Source organism: Psammomys obesus, unplaced genomic scaffold, assembly GCF_907164565.1.
Source record: "Psammomys obesus unplaced genomic scaffold, mPsaObe1.curated_primary_1811, whole genome shotgun sequence".
Taxonomy (NCBI): domain Eukaryota; kingdom Metazoa; phylum Chordata; class Mammalia; order Rodentia; family Muridae; genus Psammomys; species Psammomys obesus.
In genome coordinates, this window is record NW_026589137.1 from 11,131,688 (window position 1) to 11,148,980 (window position 17,293).

At 40.6% G+C, this 17,293-nt stretch overlaps 2 protein-coding genes across 10 annotated transcripts in view; both read left to right on the forward strand.

Moving 5' to 3' along the window:
- Positions 1–5,620, forward strand: part of Acsl4 (acyl-CoA synthetase long chain family member 4) — a 76,027-nt gene extending 70,407 nt beyond the window's left edge. For all 9 annotated transcript variants that reach the window (XM_055604944.1, XM_055604946.1, XM_055604947.1 and 6 more), the window contains one exon: positions 2,822–5,620. In XM_055604944.1, the coding sequence (XP_055460919.1) occupies positions 2,822–2,979 (158 nt within the window). In that variant the 3' untranslated portion in view covers positions 2,980–5,620. The remainder of the gene's footprint in view (positions 1–2,821) is intronic.
- Positions 5,621–15,321: 9,701 nt separating this feature from the next.
- Kcne5 (potassium voltage-gated channel subfamily E regulatory subunit 5) lies at positions 15,322–15,753 on the forward strand. The gene has a single exon (XM_055604920.1). The coding sequence runs from the start codon at positions 15,322–15,324 to the stop codon at positions 15,751–15,753; it is 432 nt and encodes a 143-aa protein (XP_055460895.1).
- Positions 15,754–17,293: the final 1,540 nt, after the last annotated feature.

Here is a 17,293-nt window from a genome sequence, read left to right on the forward strand (position 1 = left end):
CCATTAGAACAGTGACATCTGCTGGTTTCTTAGTTTCTACTGTTCCTTGGGTGTTCATTCATATTTTTTTAATTTATTTTTATTTTTTATTATTAGTTACATTTTATTAACTCTGTATCTCAGTTGTATCCCACTCCCATATTCCCTCCCAATTCCACCCTCCCTCCCTCTTTCCAAGTCCACTGATTGAGGAGGACCACCTCCCCTTTCATCCGACCCTGTTTTATCAGGTATCTTCAGGACTGGCTGCAAAGTCCTCCTCTGTGGCCTAGCAGGACTGCTCCTCCCTTTCATGTTTTTAAAGGAGTTACTTAAAAACACTTCATAGGCTTCATAGGCTTCACTGAAAAGTTACTCTTATTCGTCTTTACCCCCTCTGGGATCACTCTATTTCTTTAATGAAGCCTCTCTCATCTGTTGTATGGTAGTTGACTGCCATCATTCTGATAGCCAAAAAGAACAAGGTGTTTTGGGGAGATGGAATAAGCAAAACTCACTGAATCCTTTTTGGCAGCCTTATTCTTAGTGTCTGTTATGTCTCATGTGCTTGAGTCCAAAAATTAAACTAGTTGATAGGCTGGTGCTAGAAGGTTAGCAGCAGGTGAGAAAGGACATGAGTATCAACCCTACTGCTTTTACTGTCATCATTCTTCAGAGGCATACAGTGCTCAGGGCTCCCTGCCCTAGGCTTTGTATTGAGCATCCTTTTTGGCATCCTTTCTGGTTGGCAGTAGTTTTAGTCTTCTCTGAGTCAGTTATTAGTAATACTTCTGTTTTTCTTCTCTAAACTTAATTGAACTTCCCATCTAGTGCTTTTTTTCTCATTTTATTTACTTCACTGTAGTTAGATTAATTTAAAAATATTATTTGAGACAGTATCTCATTATATATTCCTGACTAGCCTAGCATTTACCAATTAAGTTAGGATAGCCTGAAACTTAGAGTGATGGTCTTACCTCTGCCTCCTGAGAAAAGATGTTATTTTAGGGTACTTATTTCCCAGGAACAGTAGAGATGAACCTTGTACTCTCTTGTTGAGTTTAAAGCTATTTAACTGTCTTAATCTATTGTTTTGTTTTTAATATGAAAGTAATCCTAGTAAGTAGGGAAAGTAAAAGGAAATGAAAGTTTTTAGAACCAAATCTGTAGTTGAGATCTTCCTTGAGATCCAGATGTGAGCCAGGGAGCAGATATTTCAGGTACCTTTGTGTAACTTACTCAAAATGTGAGAATAGAGTAGATACTGGTAATTCAAGCAAGTTTTATGTTCTTTTGCTTCCTGTTTAAGCATTATTTGGGCTAACACTGTACTAGGTAATATATGAGAGATTACTTTTCATATTCAGCATCATATTCTCTCAAAGCAGTTTCTAATGTCACCAAGGCTGCCAGGTAGTGGCTTTGGAAATATGCACAAGTGTTATTTTAAGTCATTCCATAAAAAGAAAAAAATCAAGCTTAGGGTTTGAGAGATGGCTCAGAGATTAAGAGCACTGGCTGTTCTTCCAAAGGTCCTGAGTTCAATTCCCAGTGACCATATGGTGGCTCATAACCATCTATAATGAGATATGGTGTCCTCTTCTGGTTTACAGGCAGAAGACTGCATAAACAATAAAATAAATAAACAAATCTTTTTTAAAAAAATCAAGCTTGCCGATCCCACCCTCCCTCCCCTTTCTGCATGCATGCCACTCCCCAAGTCCACTGATAGGGGAGGTTCTCCTCTTCTTTCTGATCTTAGTCTATCAGTTCTCATCAAAAGTGGCTGCATTGTCCTCTACTGTGGCCTGGTAAGGCTGCTCCCCCCTCAAGGGGAGGTGATCAAAGAGCAGGCCAATCAGATTATGTCAGAGGCAGTCCCTCTTCCCATTACTATGTAACCCACTTGGCTTATGGGGGGATACAAAATGAATAAAGTGTAATTAATAAAAAATTAAAATAAATCAAGCTTGCATGCAGAATAACATATCTGTCCTTCAGAATTTTAAGAATGAGCTTATGTTGAAATATGTAATTCAGTACTCTGTTCTGTTTATTATTGATGTATTTTTTGACAGAATCTCACTGTGTAACTTTTCTCCTGCCTAGCCTGGAACTCAGAGATCCACCTGCTTATGCCTCCTGAGTGCTAGGATTAGCGGTATATGCCACCCACAGCTACTTCTATGTTAATTCCTTATACTTCTCCCAACATATATTGAGTTGCATAACTCCCACACAATGTGTACATGTACTGTATCGTGTCTTACATTATTAAAACACTATCATTATACCAAATAAATAACATCTTGGTTTACATTTGACTATATAAAGCAACTTCCAAGGAATAGTTTTCTAAATGCTTCATTTTTAATGGAATGATTTAGATTTGCATGTATTTATTGAGGGTTCTTGGTCTAGTCTATGGGTTACAGTCAATAAAACAAAAGCCCTAATTATATACAAAAAAAAACAACAAACAAACTTGTTTTCTTTTTTGTTACAAGTATTTAGAGAAATTCTGGATGTTAGTAGCTATCTGAATGGAAAACCATCCCAGGCAGAGGAACAGCAGTTTGAAGACTCTGAAGGGGAAGATGTAGTATGTGGTTCTGTGCAAGCAAAACTGCCTATGCACACCTTGAGAAATGTAGTCATGTTGTTAATAACTGTCTGTTAATAACTTACCAATAAATAATTTTTCTCTTTCATTGCATCATATAGGCTATCAGTTTTGAAAAATCTGTTTTAATCTTTGTTTTTCTGTTCATTTCCCCTCTTTTTGTCCTTTCTACTTCTTCCTTATCTCTTTCCTATCCTTCTCTTCCTTTTTTTATTTCAGTGAAATTGGAGCGATTTGAAATTCCAATCAAGGTTCGGTTAAGCCCAGAGCCATGGACCCCTGAAACTGGTTTGGTAACAGATGCCTTCAAACTGAAAAGGAAAGAACTGAAGAACCATTATCTCAAGGATATTGAGCGAATGTATGGGGGCAAATAAAATACAGCTCTCCTATTTACATTTGCACAGGAGGTGGCCTGATGGTTTTTTAGTTCTAGAGTTTAAACCTTTGTTGATCTCTGTTAGAATGTAAGGTGTATCTTCTAAAGATATATTAAAAACAAAAACAACCCAAACTGGTTAAAATAGTTGAGTCTACTTTAACTTAGTTTTGCATAGTTCTAGTGAAACTGAAATAGATACACTTGTTTTTATAAAGAAAAGATACTTCATGCTAAAGAAAATAAATTAGAGTTGGAGTAGATATAGTTGAGGAGATTTACAACTTCCAGTGTCTGTTGTCTTCTTAGTTCAGAAGTTTTAACAGTAATCATTACAAAATTATGGATTAACACTACTCAAAGCCGAAGTGCTGCAGGGCTTTAAAATTCTCTTCCAACCATTTATTTTGAAGGGCAAAAAGAATCAATAATATTGTAATATGGAATCAGTATCTTAGAAGGTATTTGAAGATCATAATCATCATGTAGGCTAGACATAGAATCATTGCAATATTGTGAATAATTACAGTGCCTGGAGTTAAGAATTATATATGTGTATATATATTATATATATACACACACACCAAAAATATCTATTAATTTATTTAAAGGGAAGCTGAACTGCTTTTTGGGTGTCTGAGAACTAAAATCAGCAACTGTAATTATTTAAATGTCTTAACAGGATAGCCCACTTTGTAAAAATGACCTTTCTGTGTGTGATCTAGTGAAAGACTGAGACCAAGAGGAACATTATAACAGTCAATCAAAATTCAACAAGATACATTGCTTTTCTGTTCGAAAGCTCATGGAGTCATAAACACTCAGAATTAGGATCCTTGCATAGCACAGAACCTGGGAAAGAGATTTAGACTCTGAAATTATCTTTGATAACAGGGCTTGATTTTAAAATGTGCTTATATTAAATTACATTTGTGTTTATGGTCTGGTTGCTGTTGCTGATTGATACTTGATCAGTAGAATGCTATTTAGAAAGCCTTTCATTTTGTTTTAATTTCAGCAAAGCGGGTTATGATAAATGAAATGACTTCCTCAAAATCTTGTTCAGACATAACGGGTGATTAAATGTTTTGGATGAGCCTGGGGAAGTTAAAGGGAAGAAAACACTGTTACCACTTTTCTTGTTTGTGAAGAGTTTAGAAACTGGAAATGCTAGATTTGGGAGAAGGGCAGAGTTACTCGATTAAGAACTGTGTGTGCAGTAACTTGGAGTGTGGGTTTCTTTTTAAATCTTCAGTTAAAGTCTGGGATTATATATTCTTGATAGATATTCTCACTTGAACCATAGTTACTGTAAAAATTCTTAATACTGTTATTCTTTGCATTTTTCGTAATCATTTTATACACACATACACACACACACACACACATATATATATATATATATATATATATATGTTACTTACATTGCATTGTACAGATGTGGGCCACCACTGCAACAAAATGAGTTCTTTGTGCTCTAAAATATTTATAAAGAAATTATTTAAATGTTATGTATATGGTGGTAATAAAGAAAAAAAATCATCTGGTATTATAAGCAACAGTTGAATTTTTTTTTGTAAAAGTTTCTTCTCAGTGTTCTGCAAAATAAAATTTGAGGCCAGTTTTCCCTGAAATTATATTTGAGTATTCTCATGCTTCCCAACTTGCCTTTGAAGACATTATCAAGTAGACTACTATTGAGCTTCTGTTTACTCCTGGCCCACTGTTTATCCTTTCAGGGTGGTTTTCTTAGGCTTTTCCAATATGTGTTTCCCATTTGGAATGGTGACTTTAAAATGTGAGTGCATGCATACTATCTTATTTCAAATATTTGCACCCCACCCACTCCTATCTCCCGAAAGCTGGAACACTGCCAACTTATCTGTTGACTAGGTCCTTAAGAATCACGTAATTAACACTTAAGGTTGGGTGCTGCTAATTCTTCATGAAAATCCAAACATGTTAAGGGACCAGGGAGATTCCACCACCCCCTGACTTTTCATCTGAAATATATATGTTTATGTAAACAAAAATATTTTCCATATTCATAGTGACTTTTTAAGTATTTGAGCCTAAAGATTTTAATCTCCATTTTTATACCTATTTAAATTGTTCACAGTTATTACATGTCAGCCATCAAATAAAGCTGTGCTTAATATTGATTATAAATTTATGTGTTTCTAAGTTGAACACTCATGATTTTTGCTTTAATTACATAAAAGGGTCTGTTTCCTTGATACCTGTACTCTTTTTTATGTAGACTGAAGGTATGATTGTATGACCTTTAAGAAATGAAATACAGATGAATGATTCATAAAATCCCAAGTGAGGGAGAGCCCTATTTCTTTGTTCATAGAGACTGATTAGTAATCTTTGCCTATATTTTCCTGGTAACATATGACAAATGTTTCTACAGTGACAAACTGAGGACAGGTTAAAGATTGTATGGAGTTTGGGAACTGGAGAGATATATTTTAATTTTGAATGTAGTTACAAATTTTGTATTCATATTTGTACTTTCTGTTAAAATGCACGATATCAGATTGTTACTTAGATTTTTGTGTTTACTCTTGAAAAGCTTTGTTCTTATTTTTAAGTTTGCACTTGAATCTTAAGAAATAAATCCACCCATGTTATCAAGCCAATTTGTTCTTTCTTATATGCCAACATAAAAATCTATAAATTACCTACGCCTTTTAAATACTGTGTTTGGGTGTATCGAATTTCAGTGGTTAGAACTCATTCTATGCCTAGCTTTGTGATTATAGGCAACCTCCTCCCCCCACACCTCTCTGTTTCTCTCCCCCCTTTCCCTTTGAACATCCCTCTCTCCCTTTTTCTTCATGCCTTTTGTATTCAAGACAAGAGTTCTACTCAAATATAGACTCTAAAAGTCACTATTTGGTGCTAAGGGTGGCAAATAGGGTCTGTCTTGCCCCCCCCCCCCCTTTGGCAGGAGAATTGCTGTGATCCCAGCTTGGCCTCAGACTTAGACTTCTGGGCCAGGTGTGGTGGTGGTGCATACTTTTAATACCAGCAGAGGGAGGCAGAGATAAGGGGATCTCTGAGGCCAGCTTGGTCTACAAATTGAGTTCAGTACAAGGACAGCCAGGGTTCTGTGACTCAGAGAAAGCCTCTCTTGGAAAAACAAACAAACCCCAAATAACAACAAAAATATAGGATCCTGACTTAGCCTCTTGTGTGCTGGGATTATAGGTGTGCACCACCACATACAACTGAATTTTTTAAGAGAAGCACAGCACAGCCTAGCACTGGCCTGCTTTTAGAAAGCGAAGCCATTAAATTCCCATCAAGTCCCAAACCTATTAGATTTGCTTCGTTTTAAAACACACCACTTAGGAAGTGCACCTGTGCACTGTCAAGTCCTGTTGGATGCTGCAGGAAACAAGATGATTTGTGCTGCCATCACATGTAGCAGATATTGTTTGTGTCTTAAAAGCAGAACTGTGAGCTGACGATTCTTGGGAACGGCAGAGGCCCCTTTGTAGTTTAGTGTCTGAGAAGACTTCTTTGAAAATCTCCAGTATTAAACTAATGCAAAGGAGGCAAGAGTGAATCTCACCAAATTTTGCTACTAACAAGGAATATATATTCCTCCCCAACAGCCCTGGAGGACCGCATGGAGTGACATCATACCCCAGAACTCTCCAAAAGATTGCCTGTGTGCCTGAGATATTGATGCACTTTGTCTTCAGGGCGGCCCAAATTTCTGGCAGGTTGCATTTTTATCCACTTTTCTCAGGGGGTCAGTTTTTATTATCACATGTAATGGGCAGATAAAACAGCTGATGGACTCCTGTCATTAGCTTGGTAACACATAGTCTGTTGTTTTTTTGGTTGGTTGTTTTTTGTCTGTGGTCCCAAGCACAGTGATTTGCTCTTGGCAAATCAATACCATGCTAGTCTCATACACTGTTACATATGTATTGACCACAGTGTATAAGGATGGATTATGCTTAGGATGGGTTCAGTTTGTTTACCCTGGCATGTTAAGGATTTGTAGGGAAAGTGAACAATAGAGCTATAATCAGTCTGCTCATGCCATGTCACAGGCAGTTTGGAGAGCATGGTTCGAGGCAATGGAAATTTATCAGGCCCCATCACACGTATTTAACATATTGCTGGAATAATCATGAGCCACACTGAAGCATTATTGTCCAAGAACAAAGTCAAAATCTGATAGATTTCAGTTGACATAACTGGTCTTCATTTTCCCTCAGCCCTGTCTACTCACCATGGAAAAAGTTTCTTTCATGGTTTGGGGCCTGAAATGTTCCCATGTCATTTTCCAGCTCAAAAGCACTCAGATTCTTGCTACCCTCACAAGAATGGATACCTTCCTTCCCTGCTAATGTAGGAGTGAAGGGAAGTGAGCCATACTTGTTCCTTGCATGTGTTGAGTATAGCATTCCACAGGCACAAAGAGCAGAATGACTAGCAGACTGTCAAAGCTCAAAGCTCATCTGGGGCATGATACCTTTGGGGGCAGTATGCTCTGAGATTTCCCAGGTCAATTGAAAACTTCCCTCCTGGCTCCATAGCACTACAACATTATTGTTGAGAATGGAATAGCTACAGCTGCATGCTTACTATTAGGATCTGTGCTAAGTACATTTTCTCCTCCTGCCTGGAAGCAGCCCATGGAGTCAGGAGGGGCTGGAGAAGAGAAGCATGCCTGGAATGGCTAGAACTGTATGTGGATCACATAACCTGGGAACAGCTGATGGCTAATTCAACTTTACTTCCAGAGAACAAAGAATATATACCCTTAGGGGAGTAGTTAGAGGTCTCCAAGAATAGATGTCATAATTGGTTGAAACTAGGCACTTCAAGGATGCTTGATTTGCATTACACAGCATGCTCCAATCATAAGAGTAGAATGTCAGTGCTTGATTAACATAGATAAGCTCAAGGAGGGGAGAGCTAGCCAGGAGCTTTGTCAGAGGCCAACTATCAAGTGTGGCTAGGGGAATCTATAATCTAAAGACACTCTCCACATGAAGTCAGGCAGAGAGCAGGGGACATCTCTGAGAGGAGTTCAGCCTTTATTGCCAAGCTCATAATGGCTATTTGGTCCAGGCAAGAACTGCAGCCTCAACCAGCAGGGTACCTCCAACAAGTACAAGTATTTTTGTTTTCAGCCTTTGCCACAGACTCCTATGGTAAGCACAATTGCTATTTCCGTTGTGCCTGTAATACTATGTGGCCAAGATACAACTCAGGCACAGGTTTGTATGAGACTAGATATGATGATGGTGATGATTATGATGGTGATGATGATTCTGTTTGGTAGTTTGTTTGGAGACAGGGTTTCTCAGTGTAACCCTTGTTGTCCTGGAACTCACTCTGTAGACCAGCTGGCCTTGAACTCAGATCCACCTGGTTCTGCCTCTGCAATGCTGACCTACACCTCTACCAAATGCCTAGATTTGTTAGTCTTAAGCACTGTGCTTTTTTTTTTTTTTTACCAACCTCTACCAGTGCTTTTAGTGCCTCTCTGTTACAATGGTTTGTCTGGCATCTGCCAAACCTTTCACCCTCTGGAATTTTAGTTCCACCACAGCAAGAAACACATCATTGGGTCCTCCCTCGGGACCCCAATGACTAAAAATATATATTTTTAGGTACGTAATTTTTTAATTTTTTTCTTCACAATTTATTTACTATATATCCATATTGAAGCCCCCTCCCTCAACTCCCTCCATTCTACCCTCCCTTTTCCCCTCATCCCCTTCCCCTAGTCTGCTGAAAGGGGGAGTTCTTCACTATTGCCATCTGCCCTCCTCCTGTGGGCAGAATCCTCCTCCTCCATGGCCTAGCAAGGCTGCATTATCAGGGATGAAGGATCAGAGATCAGTCAACTGAGTTCATGATAGAGGCTTCCCCTGCTCCCTTCACTCAGAGATCCACATGAAGACTGAGTTGCAAATAGGCCACATCTGAGCAGGGAGGCTAGGTCCTCTCCATGCATGTGGAAGAGAAGGAACAGGATGGGAGTCTACTACAGAGTGTCCTCTGAAAGGATTCACCCAACAGGGGATTGAAGCAGATGCTGAAACTCAGAGCCAAACTTCCTGCAGAGCACAGGGAGTCTTAAGAGGAAGAGAGGGGTGGGATTAGAGGGACATGAAGGCGATAGGAACCCCATAAAGAGAAACTAAAAGATCTGAGCCCAGGGGTTCCTGCAGAAACTGATGCACCAAAGGAGGACCACGCATGGAGAGGAGTAGAAATATTTTTAAAGAAATTTCTGAAGAGAAGTGAAAACTCAAATCTTCCACCAGATGGTGGTGTGGTACTCCAAGAGAAAAGTACTCCTCACACTCCCACTTCCAGTTCCTTGTCCTACTAAATGCTCCAAGTATCAGCACATTTTCTTCCCTTGCTCAGAGAAGACTCAATGGGTAAGTGAGATGTTTTCCAGATAATGTCCAGGCAGGAACTGGCACAAATACAACAATTTCATTTATGATCTATGTATTTGCCCCAAAGGGAAGGTTAACCTTCACTTTTTTAGATGCATGCAAATCTTTCAAATACCTCCAAGGGCTTTGTACAATCTTGGCACCATGTACAAACTAGAAATTTTAAAATAAAGAATTGCCCAAAGCATGGAAAGAGGTTGAACCATGGAATGGAAACACTTACTACCTAGAAAATGGTATATTTGATTCTGGTGGCTTTCCTATTAACTAAGCCATTTCTCTTATCTCCACCTTTGTTTTCTCAGCTGTGTGTAAACTAAAAAAAAAAAAACTAAATGAGACTTCCTACTTGAATATACTTTCCCCTTGCTATCTTTTGTACACAGACAATAGATAGAAGAATTATAAAGCTGTGATAATGAAGATTTGATTCAAATCTCAGAATGATCACCTGAGTGATGTGGAACAAGTTACTAAACATCTTGGTTTCTTTACTTATTGGGCTACAGATTCTTTACCCATAGAGTAGAAATGAAACTGTACCTACTGTACAGAGTTTTCATGTAGGACTCACTGAGATTCTTGATGGAAATTGCTTAATACACACTTTTAATAAAAGTGATTATTCCATGGGGTTGGTGCTCAGATATTAGCAGCTTGTGTGGATGTTCAATTAGCAATCATCAAACTTGAGGAGTTAGTTAAGAATCAGACTTTCTCTTAGAATTTGAAGGCAAATCCATTTCATAGATGCAAGTCAAGGCTGTGAATAGGAATGAAGCAAAGGACTGCAAAAGTGATCACACGTGATTGAATGTGGGAGCATAGAACTATTTTCAAAAAAAGTTTGGCAGTTGCTTATAAAACTAAACTATATCTTTTCTACCCCTTAGATTTCTACCCCTACGTATTTACCTAAAGAAAAGGGATACATATACCCTGAAGAACATTTCTATAATACCACTCACAGTAGTGTTATCTCTAATAGTTAGAAAATAAAAACAGCCTCGATGTGCATCAGTAGGAAAATGAATAAAAAGGCATCATGGAGCCCAGCTATCAAGTACTTGCCTCTCTCTGGTTGATGGAGGCAATTGCTTAGGAAGGGACAAGGAAGAACTTTGAGTAATGATAATGACATTTGAACATTTGCCAATTTCTTTAAAATGTACAATTAATATTTATATAGTTGAATCCATGTATATTTTAGTTCAAAAGGTAGGTAAAAAAAGAAATCAGTAAATATTGAGATATAGGTGAAGTGCTTGAGGGTGTAGTGTATTGATATCAGATAATGGATACATTGGTGGAGGGATGGGTAAGTGAAGAATGGCTACCGCCAATATAGGAGCTCACCAGCTGGATGGCTTGTGGTAGCAAGACCCTTAAATTGGTACTCTTAGGAGCCCGTAGGGTAAGTTGCAACATAGCAGACAGCAAGCTGGGACTGCTTGCTGGTTTTTTCAGACAAGGCTTTGTACTCTAGTGCTTACAGCTTCAATCTAGAGACACAGCTCTTTCTAATTCAGAATTCTGTCTGGCTTCCTTGTCCACTGCTCATCCAGCTCCTCATCCTGGCACTATCTGCAGGTTTTCAATTCAGAAAGAAGTAAATGGGAGCCACAAACTGTTCATCTATATGACTCACTCACTGATGTGTCTCTAGGATCCAACACAGGGCATGTCACAGAATAACATGCAAAAAATGTTGGGTGCATGCATGCTTGAAAGAAAGACAAAATGATGTGTTTTCCATCTGCAGTAGATACTTCATGAAGCTTTCCCAGTATTCTGGATTCCAGCAGTGTTTGCCATCTGTGCCTGTCCTTTGGCAATTAGCCAAACCCAACAACGTTTCATTCAACCAACTTGAATGGAGCTATTCTGTTGGCAAGAAAGATTCACAGTCTCAAGGAATGGGGAAAGTATTTCCTAGATCATGGTGCCTCAATTCTGTTTTTAAGACAACCTGGATATGGATCAGAACCAAATATGTGATTATAAATGACTTCCCTTTGACAACACTTGTGATTACCATTTAAGAAATAAATGAATCTTAGATGATCGATACATAGATTATTTAACTGGTATGAGTCAGAGGAGGTGGACATTAAGGGTGGGAAGGATTTAGAAGGAATCCCTGTCTGATAGAATCAGTTTCATTAAGTGTAGAAGGGAAACAGGGTGGTATCTCAGCTACTCAGGACTGAACTAAGACTAGGATTTAAAGGGTAGTAGTCCCTGGTGTATCAAGGAAGCCAGAACTCCCCTCCTGCCTCCAATATGTTGCTTTTTTTCCCCTGTGGATTGACTTACCTAAACTTCATGACTACACATTTTTGTTTCCATTCTCTTATGTACATCTACCACACCCAATGGTACTGAACATTAACAATTTGCTTTTGTTTCGGTAATGCTTTTTTTTTTTAAATGGAATTAGGCATATCCTTGTATATCTTCAGTAAAATGCTACTTTCATGGATTTAAAAATTATTATACTGAATTACATGTGGACATTTTCATTCAAGTACATAATGTACTTTGAACATATGCCCCTATATGTGGCTGCTCCCCTTTATTACCTCTCCCTTTTTCATTTAGTTCTATTTGTTCCCCTAGATTTGTTTTGCTTCTTCTTTCATGTCATCTACACATATGCGATATCATGAATCTATAAAGCCTAGGATAGATATCAAACTTCTAGGAATATCAGAACTATTACAATAATGACTTATTTAAATAAATTATAGGAGATCCATTGTCTGGAAAGTTTTGTAGATAATGAAATTATATTGTAGGAAAAAAGAAAACTGACATAGAGAAATGCAAAATATACTTTCTCATTTAATGATTACTAGGGTGGTGTGCATGCAAACATGGCTATACACAAATGAAGGTGGGAAAAATGTACAATTGATTTTGGGGATGCTTTGTGTTTTAAAATATTTCTGCATTTTCTGAATTTGGACACAGGAGTGATGCACTTTAAAGAATTGGATAGTACAAACAAGAATATGGAACTTCAGTCAGTAACATTCATTTCATTCTCTTTATGTTACCCAGGCTGTCCTTAAATTTAGAGTAATCATAGATGCCGAGATTACAGATGTGTGACACTGAACCTCACCCTTTCTCATTTTGAGAAATGCAAATTGTATGACGATTTAGAAAGAATTCCCAGAAATATGCTGTTTTTCCAGTTTAAAGGAAGAGAAGCTGTCTATTGCTGACACAAGCTTAAGGCCCACCGAAGAACATTGGGTTCCATTAAAGAAGCCATGGGGAGCAACTTGGGCTTTTGAATATAGAGCTAATTGATTGCAGTGATGATGGAGAATTATTTTAGCCAAAGCAGGGAAGGTTGTGTTGTAAGCAAGGAGATTTGCCAAGAGACTCTCAGTCTGCACATTTGACCTGGGTAATGAGAGCATGGATTAAGCTCATGGCAATAAAACCAGAAAGGAAGAAGCGGATGATCTGAGAGATGCTATGCAGAAAGAATCAGAGCTGGAGATTCAAATTTGACTAAATACTTGCCAGGTAGCAGGTGAAACTATGTAAGGAGACACTTTCCAAGGAAATGGGTATTAAGACAACATAGCTGAGGACTGAGTGTTCGGGGATTCCAACAGTTAATTGGAGGAGGGAAGAAGAGGAGCCAACAGACAAGACAGAGAGTGATGGGTCAGGGAGGTAAGAAGAGAAACTTCAGAGTGCAATGCCAGGAGTGTCAAGGCTAAGAAAGTGACAGGAAGGAATTGGTGGTTGCAGTGACAAATTTACCTTTGAGGTCAAAGGGGAAAACTGAGGAGAGACCCCTGAATTTGATCAGGAAGTCGCAGATGGCCATATAAAAAGAGAGGTTTGGTAGAAAGTGTTAGACAAAGGAGGCAGAGGTGAGTAAATAGATGAAGCTCATAGACCTACCCATGTGAGAAGAGTCATTTCTTAGAAGTGAGAAGAAGATCACATCTTACTGTTTTTTTGTTTTTTTTTTTTTAAGTTGGGCTCTCACTACCCAGAATTGGCTGGCTAGGAATTCAGTACATAGACAGGTTGGCTCCAAACTCAAAGAGATCCGCCCAACTCTGCCTCCCAAGTTCAGGGATTAAAGACCTGTGTCACCAACACTCAGTGAAATTTTAAAGTTTGAGCACAGCTACTTGATGTCCTTAATCAGTTTCCTTTTTGGAAAATGAAAATAATCTTACAAATTTCATAAAGCTGTTGAAAATTCCAAGGTGAAATGATTATTCTTTACATATCGTGAGGAGCCTTCATGCCTTAAGTAATGCCTAAAACCTTAGATTTTTTTAAGGCATGTATTAACAGAGAGGAGGAGTCTTTTAGTTTAAAAGTTTTTATATCTATATCTATATATCTATATATCTATATATCTTGGGAGAGTTGTTGCTTTGGAAGGTACCTGGTGGTGTCTATGGTATTCATCATTCAAACCACTTTAACAACTGTGCCTGGGTCTGAGCCCCTCTGATGTGAGAAGCCTGGAGCACCCATCCAAGTCATGTGAAATGTCTCTGAGGCCTGATACAAGTTGTGAAGCTAGGATAAAATGATACCAACCTCACCTAAACAAATGTAAGGTTATAGCCCACGAGGGGAGAGTGGGCAGAAGCGTGGCTGGGGCAAAGGTGCGAGCAAAGCTCTTTAAAACTCCATGGCAAGGCTAGAGAGATGGCTCCACAGTTAAGAGCCCTTGGCTGCTCTTCCAGAGGACCCAGTTCCTATCTCAGCACCCCCATGGCAGCTCATAACCATTAGACACTAGAGCTATTACCAAGGCCCTGGAGAGTCACACAGCTGTGTGTTGACTTGACTGAGAATACGTATGTTTACTAGAAATGGCATTTTTCAGACCCAAAGACATCTAGAGAGTATAGTCATAGACTTTTTGTTTGCCCCGCTCCTCCTAATGGTAGAATTTGATTTCATTTCTCGGGAGATGGCCTACCCAAAGGAAGCAAAGTCATACTGTGCATAAAGCACACACATCTTAAGACAAGTGGGCCACTGTAAGGGTATGATATCAGAGCAAGACTACTTCCCAGCAGTTTGGTGTATCATTAGCAAGCATTTTGAGTGACCTCGGAGTCTTTCACTGTGTTCACCTTCTAAAGTAAGTACCTGATCAATCACACAGGCACCAAATTTGGCCTGGGTATTTTCTAAATAAGATAGTCTCTTCAGACCACAAGTGGTAAAGTGTGAGAAAAAGTGTGAGGACTAGAAAGTAACAGGCCTTGACTATGGGAGTAACAGGCATAGATGTGAACAAGGGGGTCTCAGCTGTCATAGTCCAGCTAGAGCTGATGGAAGACAAAGAAAGTCTTGCTTAGGTGCTTCAGGGCAGGTTCTACCTTGGAGGAGGCAGGCGGCTGCTGTCTCTGGGCCAAAGCCAGGCTTGCAGGGCTGGTGGCTAGAACTTGGAAGGAATTCTCTTCCGCAGCCTAGGGTCCAGGCTTGGCCCCAGCATGCAACCTTGCCAACCTCTGCTCCTTGGGGCCTCACGCATTCCGAGCCCCCACCCCCTCCGCCTCTCCTCTGTGCTCTCCCCATCCCCTGTCCCCTTCTCCTCCTCCTACCAGCTGTCCCCTTTTCCCTAAGTGGCGAGACAGTCTGAGCCTGGAAAGAGGCGGCGGCTCCGGGCTGGAGGGGGCGTGGTGGGGAAGGGGAGGAGGAGCGGGGGTGAGGGGATAAGGAAGCCCCGGCCGGTGCCCCCAGTCATTGCGCGCCGGCCTGGGAGCTGAGTGCCACCTCGCTTTCAAAGCCTCTGCATCCTGCCTGCTCTGCCTGCTCCCTTGCTTGCTTGTTTCCCCTCGTCCAGGGGAAAGGTCAAAGGCGTCCTGGAGCCTCCGTGTCATTCTCCAACAGCCATGAACTGCAGCGAGAGCCAAAGGCTGCAAACCCTCTTGAACCGCCTGCTACTGGAGCTGCACCATCGGGGCAACGCCAGCGGCCTGGGCATTGGCCCCGGCCCGAGCATGGGCATGGGGGTCGTAACTGACCCTTTTGTGGGCCGCGAGGCGACCAGCTCCAAGGGCAACGATGCTTATCTCTACATCCTACTCATCATGATCTTCTATGCCTGCCTAGCTGGAGGCCTCATCCTGGCCTACACCCACTCCCGCAAGCTGGTTGAGGCCAAAGAGGAGCCACCCCTGGCCTGTGTCTCCGAGCAGGAATGGGTCCCAGACACCTGCGCATCCGCAGACCCGGAGAACTGCCAGGGCTTGCTGGCTGAGGGTGGCCACCATCTTGCACCCGGAGAGCTGCCTGGGCTGGCTCAGGGCGCTGAAAGGGTCTAGACCACTGCCCATCTCATTTTGCTTATCTCTGGGCCTGGCTCCCACGCTTTTACTGCCCTTTCAGAGCCTGCTTTACCGGAGGCCCAGATGATGAAGAGAGGTCAGAACCCTTCAAGGCAAGGCCCTGGAAAGAGAAGCACCACCTTACTCACACCTGACCACTTTTTCTCTCCCTTCCCCTCCATGCCTGCACCCCTAGCCAGCACATCCAGCTGAATTAAATTGCCTCTGCTCTCTTGTATTCAGCCAGCCCCAATACCATGCTCCAGCCTTCTGGGAACAGAATCCAGCACGTCCAACAATTGGCACTAAATCGAAGCAACCAAGTGTAGCAGAACTCCAGGCCGTCTAACTGGCAGCTGCTCCAGGGGCTGCCAAAGACTGCTCACTCTACAGAGCTAACGGGGTTAGCCATCACTGCCTGGCCAGCTGCAGCCGCTCCAGCTTTTTGTTGCTTTGGGGACAGAGACAAAGAACACGAAGAGACCTCAGACATCTTTTTCTTCTCTCTCTTCAGCAGACTATTAGGGAGACGCTATTGTGGGGTAGAATGGACTGAAGGCGAGGGAAGGTTCAATGGGAAAGGAAGATCTATGGTCTCATGGGTATGGTGTTCTTGTCTCCCTGCCCTCCCTAACTGTCATCCCAAAGGCCTGAGTATTAGTAATTTGGACATCTGGTTGGATAATCATTACTAGTTGCTTAGCGTTAATGATTCCAAATGCATCTCTTATATTGATTCAGTTATTACTGCAGTGTGTGCTTCATTCAACATGAGGCTCAGCCATTCATCCCCAGCTCTGTAACCCTGGGGAATGTCACAGGCAGGTAATAAAAGTTGTTAAACAATAACTCAAGACTCTTGTCTCAAAGATCCCAGCCTTAAGACCCAGTACTGAACAGACAAGGAACTATTTATTTTTCATTTGGAAATAATGTTTGGGACTTGGGTGGCTGTGATATCTATATTTATTATAGGCCAAATATGATAGGTGTGGGGGTGAGGGAAGGAAAACAACCTCTCTAGAGTCTGTGGGTGTTGAGGCATGAAGATTACTCTAACCAATTAGTTCAAGGCCTCCTGGGCAACAGAGTGAAGATGTTTCTATGTCTGAATGGATATTTAAATGTTTCAGAAGTTTATTACCTCTCCTTTTTTTCTTATTTCTTCACCACTAAATATGACAATGCTAATTAAGAATTTTCTGCCTTCTTTCTGAGGTTTAGCAGAATGTGCATTTAAAAGAGAAGCCGTCAAGACATGGAAGGAGTTGGTGGAAGGGGTGAGGTAGATATAGTGCATACACATAAAGCTTTAAAATTAATGTAATTTCAAAAGGTCTCTGAGTCCCCCTAAATACTAGCTATAATCAAAGCTAATATTTACAGCTACTTTCATAGTGAGATGAGATTTACACAATGTAAAATTGTAACTCAGAAGTCAGAAGCATGTGCTTTCATTTCAGTTTTTATATGAGAGGGTTAAGACAGGGTTTCGTTATTTAGTTAGAATGCACCCGGAACTTAATCTGTAGCCCAG